Source organism: Myotis lucifugus, unplaced genomic scaffold (genome assembly GCF_000147115.1).
Source record: "Myotis lucifugus unplaced genomic scaffold, Myoluc2.0 scaffold_947, whole genome shotgun sequence".
NCBI classification, from domain to species: Eukaryota; Metazoa; Chordata; class Mammalia; order Chiroptera; family Vespertilionidae; genus Myotis; species Myotis lucifugus.
In genome coordinates, this window is record NW_005871995.1 from 70,472 (window position 1) to 86,114 (window position 15,643).

General features: G+C 54.3%; 2 protein-coding genes across 5 annotated transcripts; both read right to left on the bottom strand.

Annotated features, from left to right (window-relative positions):
- Positions 1–557: 557 nt before the first annotated feature.
- PLIN5 (perilipin 5) lies at positions 558–8,361 on the bottom strand. Of its 4 annotated transcripts, none has more exons than XM_006106911.3 (9): positions 8,315–8,361; positions 7,844–7,976; positions 7,473–7,537; positions 6,507–6,702; positions 5,495–5,577; positions 4,708–4,888; positions 3,171–3,370; positions 1,772–1,888; positions 558–1,210 (listed from the first exon to the last, which is right to left on the bottom strand). In XM_006106911.3, exons 3-9 carry the CDS (start codon positions 7,530–7,532, stop codon positions 683–685), a joined length of 1,365 nt encoding a protein of 454 aa, XP_006106973.1. In that variant the 5' UTR covers positions 7,533–7,537; positions 7,844–7,976; positions 8,315–8,361; the 3' UTR covers positions 558–682. The 4 variants fall into 4 exon arrangements, with proteins under 4 accessions (XP_006106973.1, XP_023603445.1, XP_006106974.1 ...); XM_006106912.3 differs by having other exon boundaries at positions 559–1,210; positions 7,473–7,534; XM_006106910.3 differs by having other exon boundaries at positions 559–1,210; positions 7,473–7,553.
- Positions 8,362–9,716: 1,355 nt separating this feature from the next.
- Positions 9,717–12,154, bottom strand: LRG1 (leucine rich alpha-2-glycoprotein 1). The gene is made up of 2 exons (XM_023747675.1): positions 12,009–12,154; positions 9,717–11,239 (listed from the first exon to the last, which is right to left on the bottom strand). Exons 1-2 carry the CDS (start codon positions 12,152–12,154, stop codon positions 10,150–10,152), a joined length of 1,236 nt encoding a protein of 411 aa, XP_023603443.1. The 3' UTR covers positions 9,717–10,149.
- Between the last annotated feature and the right edge of the window lie 3,489 nt (positions 12,155–15,643).

Genomic DNA, 15,643 nt, shown 5'->3' on the forward strand with positions numbered 1-15,643 from the left:
GCCAGGTGGGCTGGACACTGAAGGTGGAAGTACAGACAGGATGGCAAGCGGGAGGGAGGGGTTGGGGGGGAGTGGGCATCACTCCTTTCAAATCTCGAACCCTGGCTTGTGTCATACAGTCACACCTCTGAGGCCCCCCGGGCACCCTGTAACTGAGACTCACTCCAGCCAGAACAGAGGCCATGGGCCTTTGAACAACACGAAGCACCTTTATTCTGGAGAGCATACCCCAAACAGCAAAGCAAGTGGGTCCGGCTGGCCCAGTTGGTGCAGCCCGGCATCTTTGGGGACCCCTCAGTCCAGGATGTACAAGCTGGGGGAGCAGGTGGATGCTTGTTTTTCAAAGCCCCAAATAGAAGCCACTGGGCAAAATGTGTTTCTCTGAGGAGCTTTGATCAGCTTCTTGGGGTGAGGAACAGGTGACTACAGACAGAGGAATCCAGCTGGAGACTAGTCAGACCTGAGTTAGGTTCCTGTCCTCATATGTCCAAGGGGAAGATTGGGAAGGGTCTGATGTCAGAGTAGCTGGTCCAGAGTCAGAATTCCACGGGAACCCCCAACTCCGTGCCTGGGCCAGGGTAAAGGCATTGGTTGTTGTGCTTCTGTGTGGCCCCTAGAGGGCAGCAGGCTATGGAAGTGTAGGGCAGCCTCCTGCTGCCACTGGCAGTGAGGCCCCACGGGATCAGAAGTCCAGCTCTGGCATCAAGGTGTGTTTGGGGCGACTGGGGGGCTCAGGCTCCTCCGGAATGTCCTCTGGGAGACCTAGCCCATTCCGGTGCTGGGCCTGCCAGGCTCTCTGCTGGGCCGGCCAGTCCAGATGCGCCCAGCGGGGGTCAGGGCCCCCCACGATCTCGTCCACCAGGTTCTCCAGGCCAGGTGGGGGCTCCGACCGCTCTATGAGGATGGGCGAAAAGGGCCCCACGAGCCAGGGCAGCGGCATGGTCTGCACCACCAACTCTAGCAGCTCGTCCACGCAGGCATGGGCCCGAGCCACTCTGCCCCGGCCCTCGGCCAACGCCGAGGCTGACACATCCCTGAAGCAACGCGCGTCAGCGAAGGCCGCCTGCAGGGTGTCCACGCTGCGCCGCACCTCGGCCACCTTCTCCTGGGCATCCCGGGGCAGGCCCCGCACGCTGGTTTCCAGTGCGTCCACTGAGCTCTGTAGCTCCCGCATCAGACTTCGGGACAATACCAGTGTTTCCAGCTCCACCTGGGGAGGGGAGGCAAGGGGGGCCTCAGTGTTCCAGATGGACACATGCTGAGACGGCTGTCCTGCCTCAGTTTACTCATGGACACACCGCGACTGTCACCCTGCCTCAGTCTCCCCATAGGTACACACTGGGACCGAGCCCTACCTGTTTTCCCATGGACACAATGGTATTGCCACCCCCCGTCTCAATCTCCCCATGGACACAATGGGACTATCTCCTTGCCTCTTTTTCACCCATGGACACAACGAGACAGCCCTGCCTCCCAAAAGTAGGAATCGGGAAGGTTTCCCTCAAAGACCCACAAAGAGACTTTCCCTGCCTCAGTTTCTCTAATGGATACCCAACAGGACCGCATCACCCTGCCTCAGTTTCCTCCCTGCACACAATAGACCAAGCCCTGCCTTAGTTTCTCCTGTGGGCACCCAATAGGACTGTCAACTTACCCCAGTTTCCCCATAGGCACTCCAACCAGCTACCTCAGCAGTTGGTTATTCATAGCTCAGTCATGGCCCCTGGCAACCCCAGGTGGGTCCAGAACCACTCCCATCCTACCGTCCTACCTGACTACGGCGGCGGCCGTTCTCCAGGGTGCTCAGACTCCAGTCCCCCCACAGCTCGTGCACTTTCCCAGGGCGGGCTGGGGTGGTGGGGGTCATCCCACACTGCACGAGGTCAATCTGTGGGAACCGGAAAAGTGTTCATCAGAGGTGGAGGACCTGGGGGGTCGGGGGAGCCGGGACGGATCCTAGCTTGCATCCGGCCTCAATAAGCATTTCGGGAACACTTGCTGTGTGCGGCCTTCTGCACCCGCTGACCCAGCCTGGAGCCTGTTCATTGAATCCTCTGCCTCTGGCTGACCCTGTGACCTGTGGTTCTCCTGAAGCTCAGACTCACCGCCAGGCATGTGCTCATGCTGGTCCCTCAGCCACGTACACTCTTCCCTCCACCTCATCTCCCCCGCTGGTTCATTCCAGTTCAAGTCTCAGTGTGGACATCACCCCCTCCAGGAAGCCCTCCCTCCTCCCCTTCTGGCTGGGTGATCCCTCCTCTGGGTCCCAGAGCACCTGCCGTGTTCCCCGTTTTGACCCTGATCCCCTGACTGGCCTGTGAGTGTCCTGAGGAGCACTGTGTCTTCAGTACCCAGGACAGGGCATGTGTGAAAAGATGAATAGAAATAAATTGTGGCCCATCCATACGGTGGAATATTATTGAACCCTAAAAAAGAAGGAGGTTCTGATACATGCTACAAAATGGATGAACCTTCAGGACATTGTGCTTAGGTGCTCACAGGTGCCCTCTGTTGGCTGCTGTGGGAGGACAGACGGGTCCAGGAGGAGAACTGGGTGACGGTGTGCAAGCATGAGAGCTGGAAGCAGGTGGATGGAGGAAGCAGAGGGAGGAAATGTGGGCAGATTCAGGATAGACTGAGGGCAGAGCTGACAGTATGGCTGATATGTCGGATGAGGGAGGGTTTGAGAACACGGAGCTGCTGGCGATGGAGATGAGAGGGATGTGGGACAGGCAGGCTGCGGCATCTGCACTTAGCCCAGTAAGCAGGGGCTGCCATGCTCCTTTGGAGCAGGGAGGGATGGACAGTGAGACAAGAAGCTGGGTGTGTACTGGAGCCTAAAGGGTGCAGAGGATTGGAATTGGTGGCAGGAGAGCGAGGGAAGAAGTACCTTCTCCCTCTCCAGACCTACCTTAACTGCCTATAAATTCCAGCTCCTACTTCTCCACAAAACCCCTTCTTTACTCCCCAGGCTGAGTCTCGCTCAACACCCCGTAAGCTCCTCCAGCCCCAGGCCCCCTCTTCCCCAGCCCTGAACATGCACAGCTAGAGGCAGCTGAGACCAGTTCTGCCTCCCCCTTCAGTCTAGCACGGGACCAGGTACTCGGCTGGCGTTCAATCCATGCTTACTGGCCAGCATTACAGCGTGGGGGCAGGCAGAGGGCTCTCACCAGCTCCAGTGTCTCCTGCAGCTGGGCCAGTGTGTCCTGGGCATGATGTTTCTTCTGCCTCAGTTTCCCCAGAGAGTGCTCATATGCCAGGTGGCGGAGTCGTGTTGACAGGGAGCCCAGGCGCACAAAGTAGCCCTGATGTCTCCTCTGCTGTTCCACTGAGCCCACTTCCGGGCCCTCAGCCTCAGCCGCCAGTGCCGCTGGAGGGCAGGATGGGGGAGAGGGGGTCAGTGTGGACACCCCCTCCATGTCTGTTCACCCTCCTTCTGGGTGGACAAGCTCATGGGCTCCCAAATTTGTAGTTTCCCTTTACCAAATTCAACTCTCAATATTCCCTAAACCCTATGATGTAGGCACTATTATTAGCCCCATTTCACAGATGGGGAAAACTGAGGCAAAGAGGTGAAGTCCCACAGTGCCAGAAGCAGAACCAGGATTCAAACCCAGGCACTCTCACCGCCAGTGGTTCTCAACCTTCCTAATGCCTCGACCCTTAAATACAGTTCCTCATGTTGTGGTGACCCCCAATTTCATTGTTACAAATTGAACATAATTAAAGCATAGTGATTAATCACAAAAACAATATGTAATTATATATGTGTTTTCCGATGGTCTTAGGCGACCCCTGTGAAAGGGTCGCAACCCACAGGTTGAGAACCGCTGCTAGACTGTCCTTAACCACTCTACTAAACTGCCTCTTAAAGAATATATCACAAGTGCCTGGAACACAGTCAGTGCTTCATAAATGCCTTACAGCCTTTCCGCTGAGGACAAAGTATGTCAGTATGTTCTTCTAGTGCCAGAGCAGGGGTTGAGAAGTCAGATCGACTCCAGGGCCAGCAGACAGTATTAGAACATAGAAAGGTGGGCTTTAAGGGGGCAGATGCTATTCAACCCAAGTGTCTAATTTTTCAAGGCAAGCCAGAAATTGGGATTTGTAGGGCAAAATCTGATTGTTAAGTGCATGCAATGAATTAAAACATTTAAAAGGCATTGTACATGTCAGATAATACAATTAGGAGGGCTACAGCTCTCTCAAGTCTTTAAGCCACTTATGCCCTTGGGGTCTGGCCTGTCTGGTTTCTAGTAGGATGAGGGCTGGGGGGCCATGGAAGTGGAGAGGGAGGGCGGGCCGGGCTCTAGCTCCATGTTCCTGCTGATCTGTTGTGGTCGAGTGAGTCCTGAACCTCTCTAATCCGTTTGGGTTTTTTTGTTAATCCTCACCCAAGGATATTTTTCCCATTGATTTTTTTAGAGAGCATGGAAGGGAGGGGGAGAGACACACAGAGAGAAACATGGATGTGAGAGAGAGACATCGATTGGTTGCCTCCCACACGCACCCCTATGGGGCTGGGGACTGAGCCTGCAACCAAGGTACGTACCTTTGACTGGAATCGAACCCATGACCCTTCAATCCCCAGGCTGATGTTCTACCCACTGAGCCAAACAGGCCAGGGCACCTCTCTAATCTGTAACCTCTGGGGATGGGGACTGGGCAGGAGGATTCGGGGGCAGGTGGAGAGGACACCAGCCTCACCGAGTTCCTCCTCAGTCATGGGCAGGAAGTGGTCCACCAGCTCCTCCGACTTGCCCAGCACGACGTCCACCGCGTGGCTCATGGAACGCTTCAGCTCCACGCTCCAGCGCCGGCCCTGCCGTGCCAAGCCCGCCATGCCTGTCATACTGCTGGCCACTGCATCCTTGGCTGAGGTCACCACCTGGTGGGACGGACCCCGATCCAGGTGCTGTCAGTTTTCAGCTCCCTTCCCTGGCTCCTGGGGCTGGGGGTCAAGGACCCCTGGCCCTTTCCCAGCTCTAGGTCTCAGTTCCCCTGTCTACAAATTGGAGGAAAATAAAATCTCTCCCTCACAGGGTGGCCAAAGGGGTTACCAGCACATACTGGCACATAGTAAGTGCTAGATAAATATGGGTGCCGATTATTTTTTTAAAACACATTTTTATTGATTTTTTTAGAGAGAGAGAGGAAAGGAGAGGGAGAGAGAGAAACATCAATGTGAGAGTGTAACATCGATCAGCTGTCCTGCACACCCCGCACAGGGGATGGAGCCCACAACCCAGGCATGTGCCCTGACCAGGAATCGAACCAGCAACCTTTCGGTGCACTGAATGATGCCCAGTCAACGGAGCCACATCAGCCAGGCTGGGTGCTGAGTACTCTCATCTGTGTGGTGTTTTTTGCGTTGACCAAAGCCCGATTTGGCCCCAGAGTCCAGCTGGCAGAGTTGTTCTGGCTGGGTCTGGGGGAGGCAGCCCTCCTCCCTCCCACTTCCACCCCCTGCAGATCCCCATGATCTGAGCCATACCATCTCCGAAGGTTGCTGGAGAAAGGGTAGCTTCTCCTCCAGCTTGTCGAGGCCCCTGCAGGCAAGATCGTTCACTGTAGCCACTGGAGAGAGAGGGAGAGACAGGGAGTGAGAATCTGGGAGATGATGAAGGAGAGGGACACAGAAGGAGGGAATACTACAGGGAGAAGCAGAGAAAAAAGAAGGGAGAGAGGGAGAGAGACAGATAGGGAGAGATGAAGGGAGGCCTTCGTGAAAGGGGTGACCTGGCTGATTCCCTGAGGGGCTGGAGACCCTGAGGGCGTGGTGGGCCCCCAGGCCGGGCCCTGCCTCCTCTGCTTTCCCCACCTCTGCCCTGCCACAGACTCCTGCCAGCGCCAAGGTGACTCCACACCCACGCTCAGCGCAGATGCCCCAGGGGAGCAGGCTCAAGGTCACTGAAGCCAGCTAAGAGGAAGGTGGGGAGGCCCCTGGGCTGGGACCCTCAGGGTGGCCCCCCTTCTGGGAGTCAGGAGTCTCTGTCCCCACCCCCATCAGGTTGTCAGGTTGGACTCCCGAGCTGGTCACAGGTCTAGGAAGATACGGGGCTCCGGATAGGTGGGGGCAGCCCTCAGGACAAGGGGGCAGACGGGGAAGGGAGGTTGGACAGGTAAAGGGGGCCCAAGGCCTAACAGGCCAACCAACAAGGGAGGAGAACTTCACGACAGATGGAATGCGACAGGAGGAGGGGCCACAAATAAGCTGCTACGGGCAGATGATGACCAGGATGTAAGACATAACATGCCAACAGGTAGAGGGGAGGGGCAGGCAAAGAGGGACTGGGAGATGGCACCGACACAAGGACTGAGCAAGGATGACACAGGTGGTTTTGGGGGGGGGGGGAGAGGCAGTCAGACTAAAGGCACAGGACAGGTAAGACTGAGGAGGGACACCCAGGTCAGGGAGTCCACACTTCAGGCCATGCCATGCGGATGGAGCATGAGAGGGTGAAACCATGAGGCAACCACAGGACTGTCTGGCCAGGGGGACTCACGCTGAGGCTGCAGGTGGCTGAGCAGTGGCTGGGCGTGGTCCAGGGCGCTGGTGGTGAGGCTGCACACACAGTGCTCAGCCAGGCGGCAGGCAGAGCCCAGAAGCGGGTGTCTATCCTTGGCCGCGCTGTAAGCATCAGAGACAGCAGTGCACGTGGCCTTGACCAGGGGCAGGGCCACCACTCGGTGGACCACGTTCTGTGGGAAGGGGTGCAGTCAGAGGGGCCCCCAGGGAGGTGGGAGGCTCAGCCTCACTTTAGCCCACTTCCTCCCTAGGGGCCAGACGGGGGGTGGGCCAGAGGCCTGGGGAAAGCATGTGGAGCGCCTGGCTGTGGACAGTAGAGGAGCCCACATGAAGGTGCTCCCAGGCTCCTGTTGTCAGTAGCACACACACAGCGTGGCAAGTTCTGAGTCTGGTGGCTTTAAGGGTACATGCCTCTGGGGCAAAACTGTCTGCATTCAGCTCTGGTTAGGCCACCTCTGAGCTGTGTGAGCTTGGGCAAGTGAGTGAACTGCTTTGCTTGGTGCCTTCGTGTCTCATCTGTAAAATGGGTTTCTGGGGCTGTGATGGGAATTCTAGGAGCCAATGTAGGTGAAGTGCTTGGAACAGTGACTGATGCAGGGTGGGTGCTGTGAGTGCTGCTATCATTGTTGCTGATGAGAGTGCCACGATGGTGGACACAGAAACAGGGAGATGGAGGCGGAGACCCTGAGGTGGGAGGGGGAAGGTTGGGCAGAGGCCAGGTAAGCCAGCTGGGTGTGCTTGAAGAAATGCTCCCCTCCCAGCCTCACTGTGTCCCTCTGGGAAATGGGTAGGAGGTGCAGCGATGCCAGCCTCCATGGTCCAACATGCCCTAAGAGTGAGGTGCTCAAAGCAAAGATAGAGGTGGGGGGTACCCAGCTGTTCAGGGAGGGACTGTTCCCCTCCCTTCCCCATGTGCTGCTCCGTAGGAGGTGCAGCCCCTCACCTGCTGGTCCTGCTCCCACAAGCTGGGTGGGTGGTCCTGAGCCGCCTCATCTTCTGACATGCCTGCTGCAAATAGGGTCACCTTGGGGGACAGAACAGAGTGAAGGGGGCCAGCCCACCAAGCTCCCTCCCACGCCCTGGGTTCTGTCTGTCTGGGCTCTGTGACTCCAGCAAGTCTTGTTCCTTCTTGGGGCCTCAGTCTCCTCCTCCAAAAAGTGAGGTAATGGTAATACCCTACTTCAGAATGTCATGAGGAGCACAGACAGTGCACAAGACTCTGCACACAGTAGGTGCACACTAGAGAGCCTCTGGCAAAGTGGGGCCCCTGTAGTGATTGAAAGCATGGGCTTAGGGTTTCAATCCTGTCGTTACCTGCTGTGTGACTTTGGACAAGTGCCGTCACCTCTCTGGGCTGTTTCCTCTTCTGCAAAGCAGGGGAGGTCCCTGGTGCCCCTACCCTGGACAGAACTGCACGAGCAGCCCCATACAGCGATGCAGGCCGTAACTGCAGAATCCCAATAAACCCAGTCAGATCGACAATCGGGGAAACCGAGGCACACAGGGGTCCATGCTGCGCTCAAGGTCACTCAGCTTAAGCTGACTCAGAGCAGGGAGTTTGACCTCAGACTCCCCGCCTGCAGGTCATCCCTACCCCGTGCCTGCAGAGCTGTGGTCCCCGCCCAACAGGGTCCTGAGCTTCAGCCAACTGGGCCAAGGGTCTCAGCCACCTGCTCCAGCCCGTCACCCCCTCCTCTCCCCACGCCGCTGAACCCTCGCCTGCCCACCCAGTTCGGGCCCCCAGGCCTGCTGGGTGCTCTTGGACGCCACCCGGGTGACACTCACCTGGGCGCGCGCAGCCTCAGCCCCCAGGTACTGCCGCGGACCCCAGACTCTGGCTCCAGTCTCCGCCCTCTGCCGGCCCCGCCCGCCTTATAGTGGCTCTGGAGGCGGAGCCTCCTGGGATTGACCAATAGGGAAAGGCTGCCCAGGGGCGTGTCAGGGGTGGGGCTTCAGGACCCCACGCTCTTGAGCCCTTGTGCTCCCGAGTACTGTGCGGTTGCCAAAGCAACTTGGGGATGGTGGATGCCCCCAAATTGAGCTACTTCCATAGGCCAAGTTTGGCCACTTGTCACCCTCGCTGCCTTGAGGGGCGGGGGTGGGGGTGGGGGTGGGGGTGGGGCGGCCACAACTCCCACCTCCTTCTCCAGTGACCTTGGGCAAGTCCTTCATGTCTTTCTATTTTTAAAAAATGTTTGTTTATTTAGGAGAAGGAGAGGGAGAGAAAGAGAGAGAGAGAAACGTTGATTTGTTGTTCCACCATCTATGCCTTCATTGCTTGATTCTTGTATGTGCCCTCACTGCGGATTGAACCTGCAACCTTGGCATATCAGGACAATGCTCTAACCAACTGAGTTACTGGCCAGGGCTCTTTCCATTTTTTTTTTTAAATCTACCACTTAACCAGGAGCCAAACTGGCCCATTCTCTGAGATCCCCATTTTACAGATGAGCAAATTGAGGTTCAGAACACTTAAACCACTTGCCCTGGGTCCCACAGTGACTGACGGATTTGATTTAAATTCAGTCAAATCAAGCTCCAGGCCCTGGCTTTTTCATCTTCACGCCTGGAATGATCACCAATGTGGTCATGATACTCCTTCCAGGGGGCTGAAAAAACCGAGCACGGCCCAAACACCCCGGGCCCCCCAAATCTGACCCTGGCCCCACTATGCCCAGCATTGTCAGCAGGTGGCTCTAGGTCCTGAGTTCTGAGAGCACAGCCCTGGCTTCTGCCCATGCTTGTCCTGGGCGGCTGCGCCCTGGGCTATCACTGGCCAGCATGACGAATTGTTTGGAGACCTGAAGCAATCTGGTTTAATTTAAACCTTCCCCAGGGCACAGGCCCTGGCAGGAATCCACCAGTAAAATGACACCCCGGCCAATAGTCAGAGTTTTATTTCCAGTTAAGCCTCAGGATAGGAGAGAGGAGGAGGAGGAGCCACAGGTCTTCAGATTTCCAGTCCAGCACCCCACACCCTGTCATGCCTATTTCCTCCTTCATCCTGGAGAAGTAGGAAGTTGACTTGGGAGATGCAGGAACACCGTAAATGCCAATTTGTCCAATTCCGTTTGACATTTATTTTTATTTTTAAAAATATTTTACATTTTATTTTATTTTTATTGATTTCAGAGAGGAAGGGAGAGAAAGAAACATCAATGATGAGAGAGAATCATTGATTGGCTGCCTCCTGCATGCCCACTACTGGGGATCGAGCCCGAAACTCGCATGTGCCCTTGACCAGAATTGAAGCTGGTACCCTTCAGTCCCTAGGCTGACACTCTATCCACTGAGCCAAACCAGCTAGGGCTGACAATTATTTATTAACCCCCTCGGGTCTGACACCTAACTGAGTGAGACACCTCAGCCCCAGGCCCTGCACTCAGAGAGCCCCCCAAAAGTGGGGGAGCCAGAGTCAGAGACAGCCCCAGTGTGGCCAGGGTTGTGCTGAGGGAGCTGGGTGATCAAGAGATGTGGGAAACGGGAAGGCATTCCTGGAAGAGGAATGAGCAAAGCTTGAGCAAAGGCAAGGCCGCCTGTGAGCCTAAGGGGTGTTTTGGGAAGCAGGGGCAAAATGGGTCTAGCAACTGTGGAAAGCCTTCCTCACCCTTAAAAGGGAATTAATTGCCTAATGGGGTGCAGTGTTCTGCCAGGCCGTTCCTATCCATCTCCACCCCAGCCTTAAGCTTCAAATGAGACATGGCCGCGGCCAGGAGTGTCTGGCCATGCATGGCTTTAGGCTCAACGCAGTATGTGTTATTCCGGAAGAACATCTTGTCTTTATTGCACACAAGCCACTCATAGAAGTCGTCCAAGATCTGGTCGCAATTCCAGGGGTTACCAGAGATGTCAAAGCCATCCTTCATGTCCCGGCCTGCCCCGGGCCGCCCCACAGATGCCCAGAGCCCCTTGGGCCCGCTGCTCAGGGAGTTGTTGGACAGGTCCAGCATGTCCAGCTGCTTCAGACCTCGGAAGGCGCTGGCCGCCACCGTGGCCAGACGGTTGTCACTCAGGAAAAGGTAGCTCAGGTTTGGCTGGGGCTCCAGCAGGCCCTCTTCGAGTGCTTGCAATCTGTTGCCCTCCAGGTGCAGCCGTTCCAACTTCAGGGGGCCCCTCAGAAGGTCAGAGGGCAAAGACTCCAGCTGGTTATTGCCAAGGTCAAGGATGCGCAGGTCGGAGAGGTTGGCCAGCAGCCCGGAGGGTAGTGTCCGGAGGTGGTTCCCGGACAGGTCCAGATGCCTCAGGGCTTTCAGGCCTTGCAGCCACGAGGTTTCCAGGACTTCCAGCTGGTTTTGATTCAGCACCAGGGTGTGGAGGGCGGCTGAGCCCTGGAAGAGGCCGGGGGGCAGCTGGGTCAGGGCGTTGCCGGTTAGATCGAGGACCTTCAGCTGAGGCACAGGCAACAGAAACTTGGCTGACAGCGTCTCCAGCCCGTTGCTGGAAAGGTGCAGTTCCTGGAGGTTAGGGATGCCCTGGAGGGTCTCGGGTGGCAGCTGGGTGAGGTTGAAGAACTCCACAGACAGGAAGATGGTGTCGGCTGGGAGCTGCCGGGGGAATTTGGCAGGTGGGTAGCAGTTGACGGAGCTGCCATTGCTTGACTGGGACACCCGGCAGGCTTCAAGGTTTGGGGTGACCCCGTGGACTGAGGGGGCCACAATTAGTAGCAGCAGGAACAGGGTTCTAGAAAGATGGGGATCCAGGACCCCTGGGCTGGAGGCAATGACAGAAGGTGCTTAATGAGGCAAAATAAAAATATACCCAACTCAGCGAAAATATACCCAGAAAATGTCCTTCTTCCTATCCACTTTTGCTCCCCGGAACCATGCCTCCTCATTGCTCCTCTGGACTAGTGCACTTACCTCCTCCTCCTCTTCATGTTTTGAAGGCAGAGCCAGTGAACTCCTACCCATCCTGCAAAGCCCCCAACTCCAATGCCCCGTTTTTCACAAGACTTTCTCTGACTTTCCCAAGCAGAACTCATGGGTTCCTCCCCTGTGCTCCTACTCTTTCTTTCCAACCCTGACTAAACAAGGTCCGGTTATCTGTCCAGTTCCATCTTGCTTCAAGCACCCAGGTACAAGCCAGGGCTCCGAGTGCAAATGGGACTTTGAACATGAAAAATGCCCAAAGCAAAATGAATACATAAATAAATAAGTGCCCAAGCAGGCTCGGGGGCAGGCATTTGGCCTTGCTATTGGATGGTTTGCAGTTGGCACTGTAACCCTTGAAGGGCTGGGGCTTCTGCTGCTCCCGGTCCCCCTCCAGCAGGCCTCTGAGGCCGGGGGTGGGTTCTCAGTCCCTGCCTGGGAGGTCTGCAGGTGAGTGTGAGTAAGGGAGCAAACCTGTCCTAGTTAGAGCCTGAGTGTTGGTCTGTTCCAGCCAGGAGGCCTACGCCTGGCCCTGTGATTTCAGTGGGTCAGACGGACTGTCCAGGCACTGCCTGGTGTCCAAGCCTGCCCAGGAACGGCAGGGTGGGGACCTACCTCTGGTTTCCTCTGGGCTCCAAGAGGACATGGTGGCCTCTCTCTTTTCCATCCAGATTCCTTTGGTCTGCTGAGGTGGCCTTATACCTACCTGGGCTGGGGCAGGGGCACCAACCATAGGGAAGTCCCCACCCACCCACATCCTGTTCCCGATAGGACCTGAACTTGAGCCAGGCACAGGAAAGGGAGGAGTCAAGGTTACAAAATTGCTTCCTGGCAGGGGGAGGACAGCAGAGGGGCTGCCCACCCCTTCTGTCCCTGTGTTTGTCCAGTTTTCCTTCCCCTGATTCCTGCTATTGGAAAGTGGGCACCCAGAGTCTCTGGGAGTGCGTCCCCACTCCCCCCACCCCCCAACCCAGGAATCAAGGGTCAAGCTTGCGAGGTGCCAGGCCTGGAGGATGGGGACACGAGGTACTATTTGCGACACACTTGAGCAATCAGGAAGTGCAGTGATGAGAACAAAAAACACTTGTCGTGCGTTTATGACATGTTGTTGGATATATTTTTATTGAAATAATTTTTTAAAAATAGAATATAAAAGCGAGTGATGCCAGAAGTCTTTGAACAATGAGCTGGGAGGGACTAAACCTATTTCTGAATCCCAGCTGTGCCAGGACTGCTATGCTTTGTGACTGTGGCAAGTGGCTTAACTTTTCTTGGCCTCTGTTTCCCCATCTGTGAAGTTGAATTCAATCTCCAAAGCTCCCATCTGCTCTTTTTTTAAAAAAAAATTGAATTTATTGGGGTGACATTGGTTAATAAAGTTATATAGATTTCAGGTATTGCTCTTTCTTCATCCTAAGCTGATGCACCATTTGTTTTGGGTTGTTTGTTTACTAATGAATACATTAGGAGGCTATACATTTCCCTTTGAGAATGGCTTTGGCTGCATCTCATGGGTTTTGCTATTAAGTGCTTTCATTCTGGTTGAGTTCTAAAAATTCAGGTGTGTGTTGTTATCTTATCTGTTATGCCTGGCTATGGCCTCTTCTCCCTGCCCCATCTCTGAAGGGTTTGTCCCTACTCAGCTGTGATGATGACTGAGTTCTGTCTTAGAGACAGAACACACAGGCTCAGAGATAAACACACAGGTTGACAGTGACAGGCACAGATGAAGAATGAAAGATAGATACACACGAATCCACAGACATAGATACTGACAGAGATCAAACAAAAATACATAGACAGAACCTAACAGACACACGGACAGAGCAGGACACACAGGACAGAATGGCAGGCCTGCAGAGACAGCCACACAAAACAGGCACACACCAAAACGGGCAAAAGGCCTGAAGAGATATTTTTCCAAAGAAGACACACAAATGGCCAACAGATATATGAAAAGATGCTCAGCATCAATGATCATCAAGGAAATGCACATCAAAACCACCGAGAGATATCACTCACACCTGCTGGAATGGCTATTATCAGTAAGACAAGAAGTAACAAGTATTGGCGAGGATGTGGAGAAAGGGAACCCTGTGTTCTGTTGGTGGGAATGCAAATTGGTGCTACAGAGAACAATATGGAGGCTCCTCAGAAAATTAAAAAATCCATCAATTCCACTTCTGGGCATTTATTCAAAGTAAATGAAATCACCATCTTTAGATATCTGCTTCCCCTTGGTTACTGCAGCATTATTCACACACACACACACACACACACACACACACACACACACACACACACACTTCAGCCATAAAATAAGACACAAATCCTGCCATTTGCAACAACATGGACGAACCTTCAGGGCATTATGCTAAGTGAAATAAGTCAGATGGAGTGAGGCAAATACTGTGTGATCTCGTGTATATGTGGAATGTAAAAATGAACTCATAGGCACCGGTGGTAGGATGGTTCTCATCAGGGGCTGGGGCTGGAGGGCAATGGGAAGGAGAGATGTTGGCCTAAGGGTACAAACCCGCAGTCACGAGTAATTTCTGGGCCTCTAATGCACAGCACGGTGACTGTTGTTGATGATACTGTATTGTGTACTTGGCAGTTGCTAAAAGAGTAGATCTTAAACGTTCTGCTCATACACTAAAAGGTAACTGTGGCCCTAGCCGACTTGGCTCAGTGGATAGAGCGTCAGCCTGCGGACTGAGGGGTCCCAGGTTCGATTCCGGTCAAGGGCACATGCCTGGGTTGCGGGCTTGATCCCCAGTAGGGGGCGTGCAGGAGGCAGCCAATCAATGATTCTCTCTCATCATTGATGTGTGCATCTCTCTCTCCTTCTCCCTTCCTCTCTGAAATCAATAAATATATTAAAAAAATAAAAAAATAAAAGGTAACTGTGTGAGGTAATGGATGAGTTCATCTCATTGTGGTGATCATCCTACAATATATCCGTACATCAAGTCATCAAGTTGCGTACCTGAAACTTACACAATGTTATATGTCAATTATAGCTCAAGCTGGAAAAACAGACACACGCAGGTTCAGGAGGAGCTGTTAGATGCCGTCAGAGTATTTGTGTTTCTTTATTATCAGTTTCCCCCCATGTCAAGAAGAAACCAGGTTTGTCTTGTTCACACAGTAGGTGCTTAATTGACATGGGCTGGAAGGGAGGGCTGTGAACTGTAATGACATAACAGATCATGTACCCTGCTTAAAACCCTCCGGTGGCTCCCTGTCCAACTTAAAATCCACAAGGCTGGGCGAGTGGAACTTAAAATCCACGAGGCTGGGCTTTAATGAGGACGGGGGTTTAGTTTTTAATGAGGACGGGGGTTTAGTTTGGGAAGATGAGAAAGTGCTGGAGATGGATGGTGGGGATGGTTGCCCAACAATGTGAATGGACTTCATGCCCCTGAAGTGAACACTTTTAAAAAGGCTCAAATGGCACATGTGAATTTATGTGTATTTATGCATATTTTACCACAGTTAAAAAAAATTGTACTCCTCACCTGCGAGGCCCTGCCAATCTGGGGCCCTATCCTCTTCTCCCTCTTCATCGCCACCTGATCTTCCCTCACCCACTGCTCCAGCTACACTGGCTGCCACCTGTCCTCCAAGTGAATTCCCACCGCATGGCCTTTGCACTGGCTGTTCCCTCTGCCTGGAAGGCTCTATCTGCACATCTCTCCCAGGCTGTCCCATCTCCCCTGTCTCAGCTCAAATGTTACCCCTGGCAGGCCCTCCTTGACCCCCCTCCTCCACACACAGTTCCCCCTACTGAGCATATTATCTGGCTTTATTATATTACACATATTACTGCTACAAATCCAGCACTAATTGCTTGTATGTGGTCAGTTTCCCCACTAGGCTGTGAGCTCCTGAGGACAGGGGTCTTTGTCCCCACATAGTACCTGGCACATAGTAGGTGCACAATAAATATCTGCTGAAGGGCCAATCAGAAACTGGCCCCCATGCATATGAAGACAGGGACTCCCCCCAACTCTCTGCATTCCCCCTCTCAGCGCCCCAGAGTTCTGTTGGCTGCTGTGACCCAGCCATGAGTCTTGCGGGTGCTCCCAACTGTTCAGGGCCCTGCCACTGCCCAGGCCCCACCCCTGGGAGACAGAGCAGACCCAGAGCCTTGGGGGCCGGTGGTTGTAAACAGTTTTATTGATCGGGAGGGGGTTGGGGAGGCAAATTCCAGAGAGGGTCCAAGTCTCAGCTGGCCACTCAG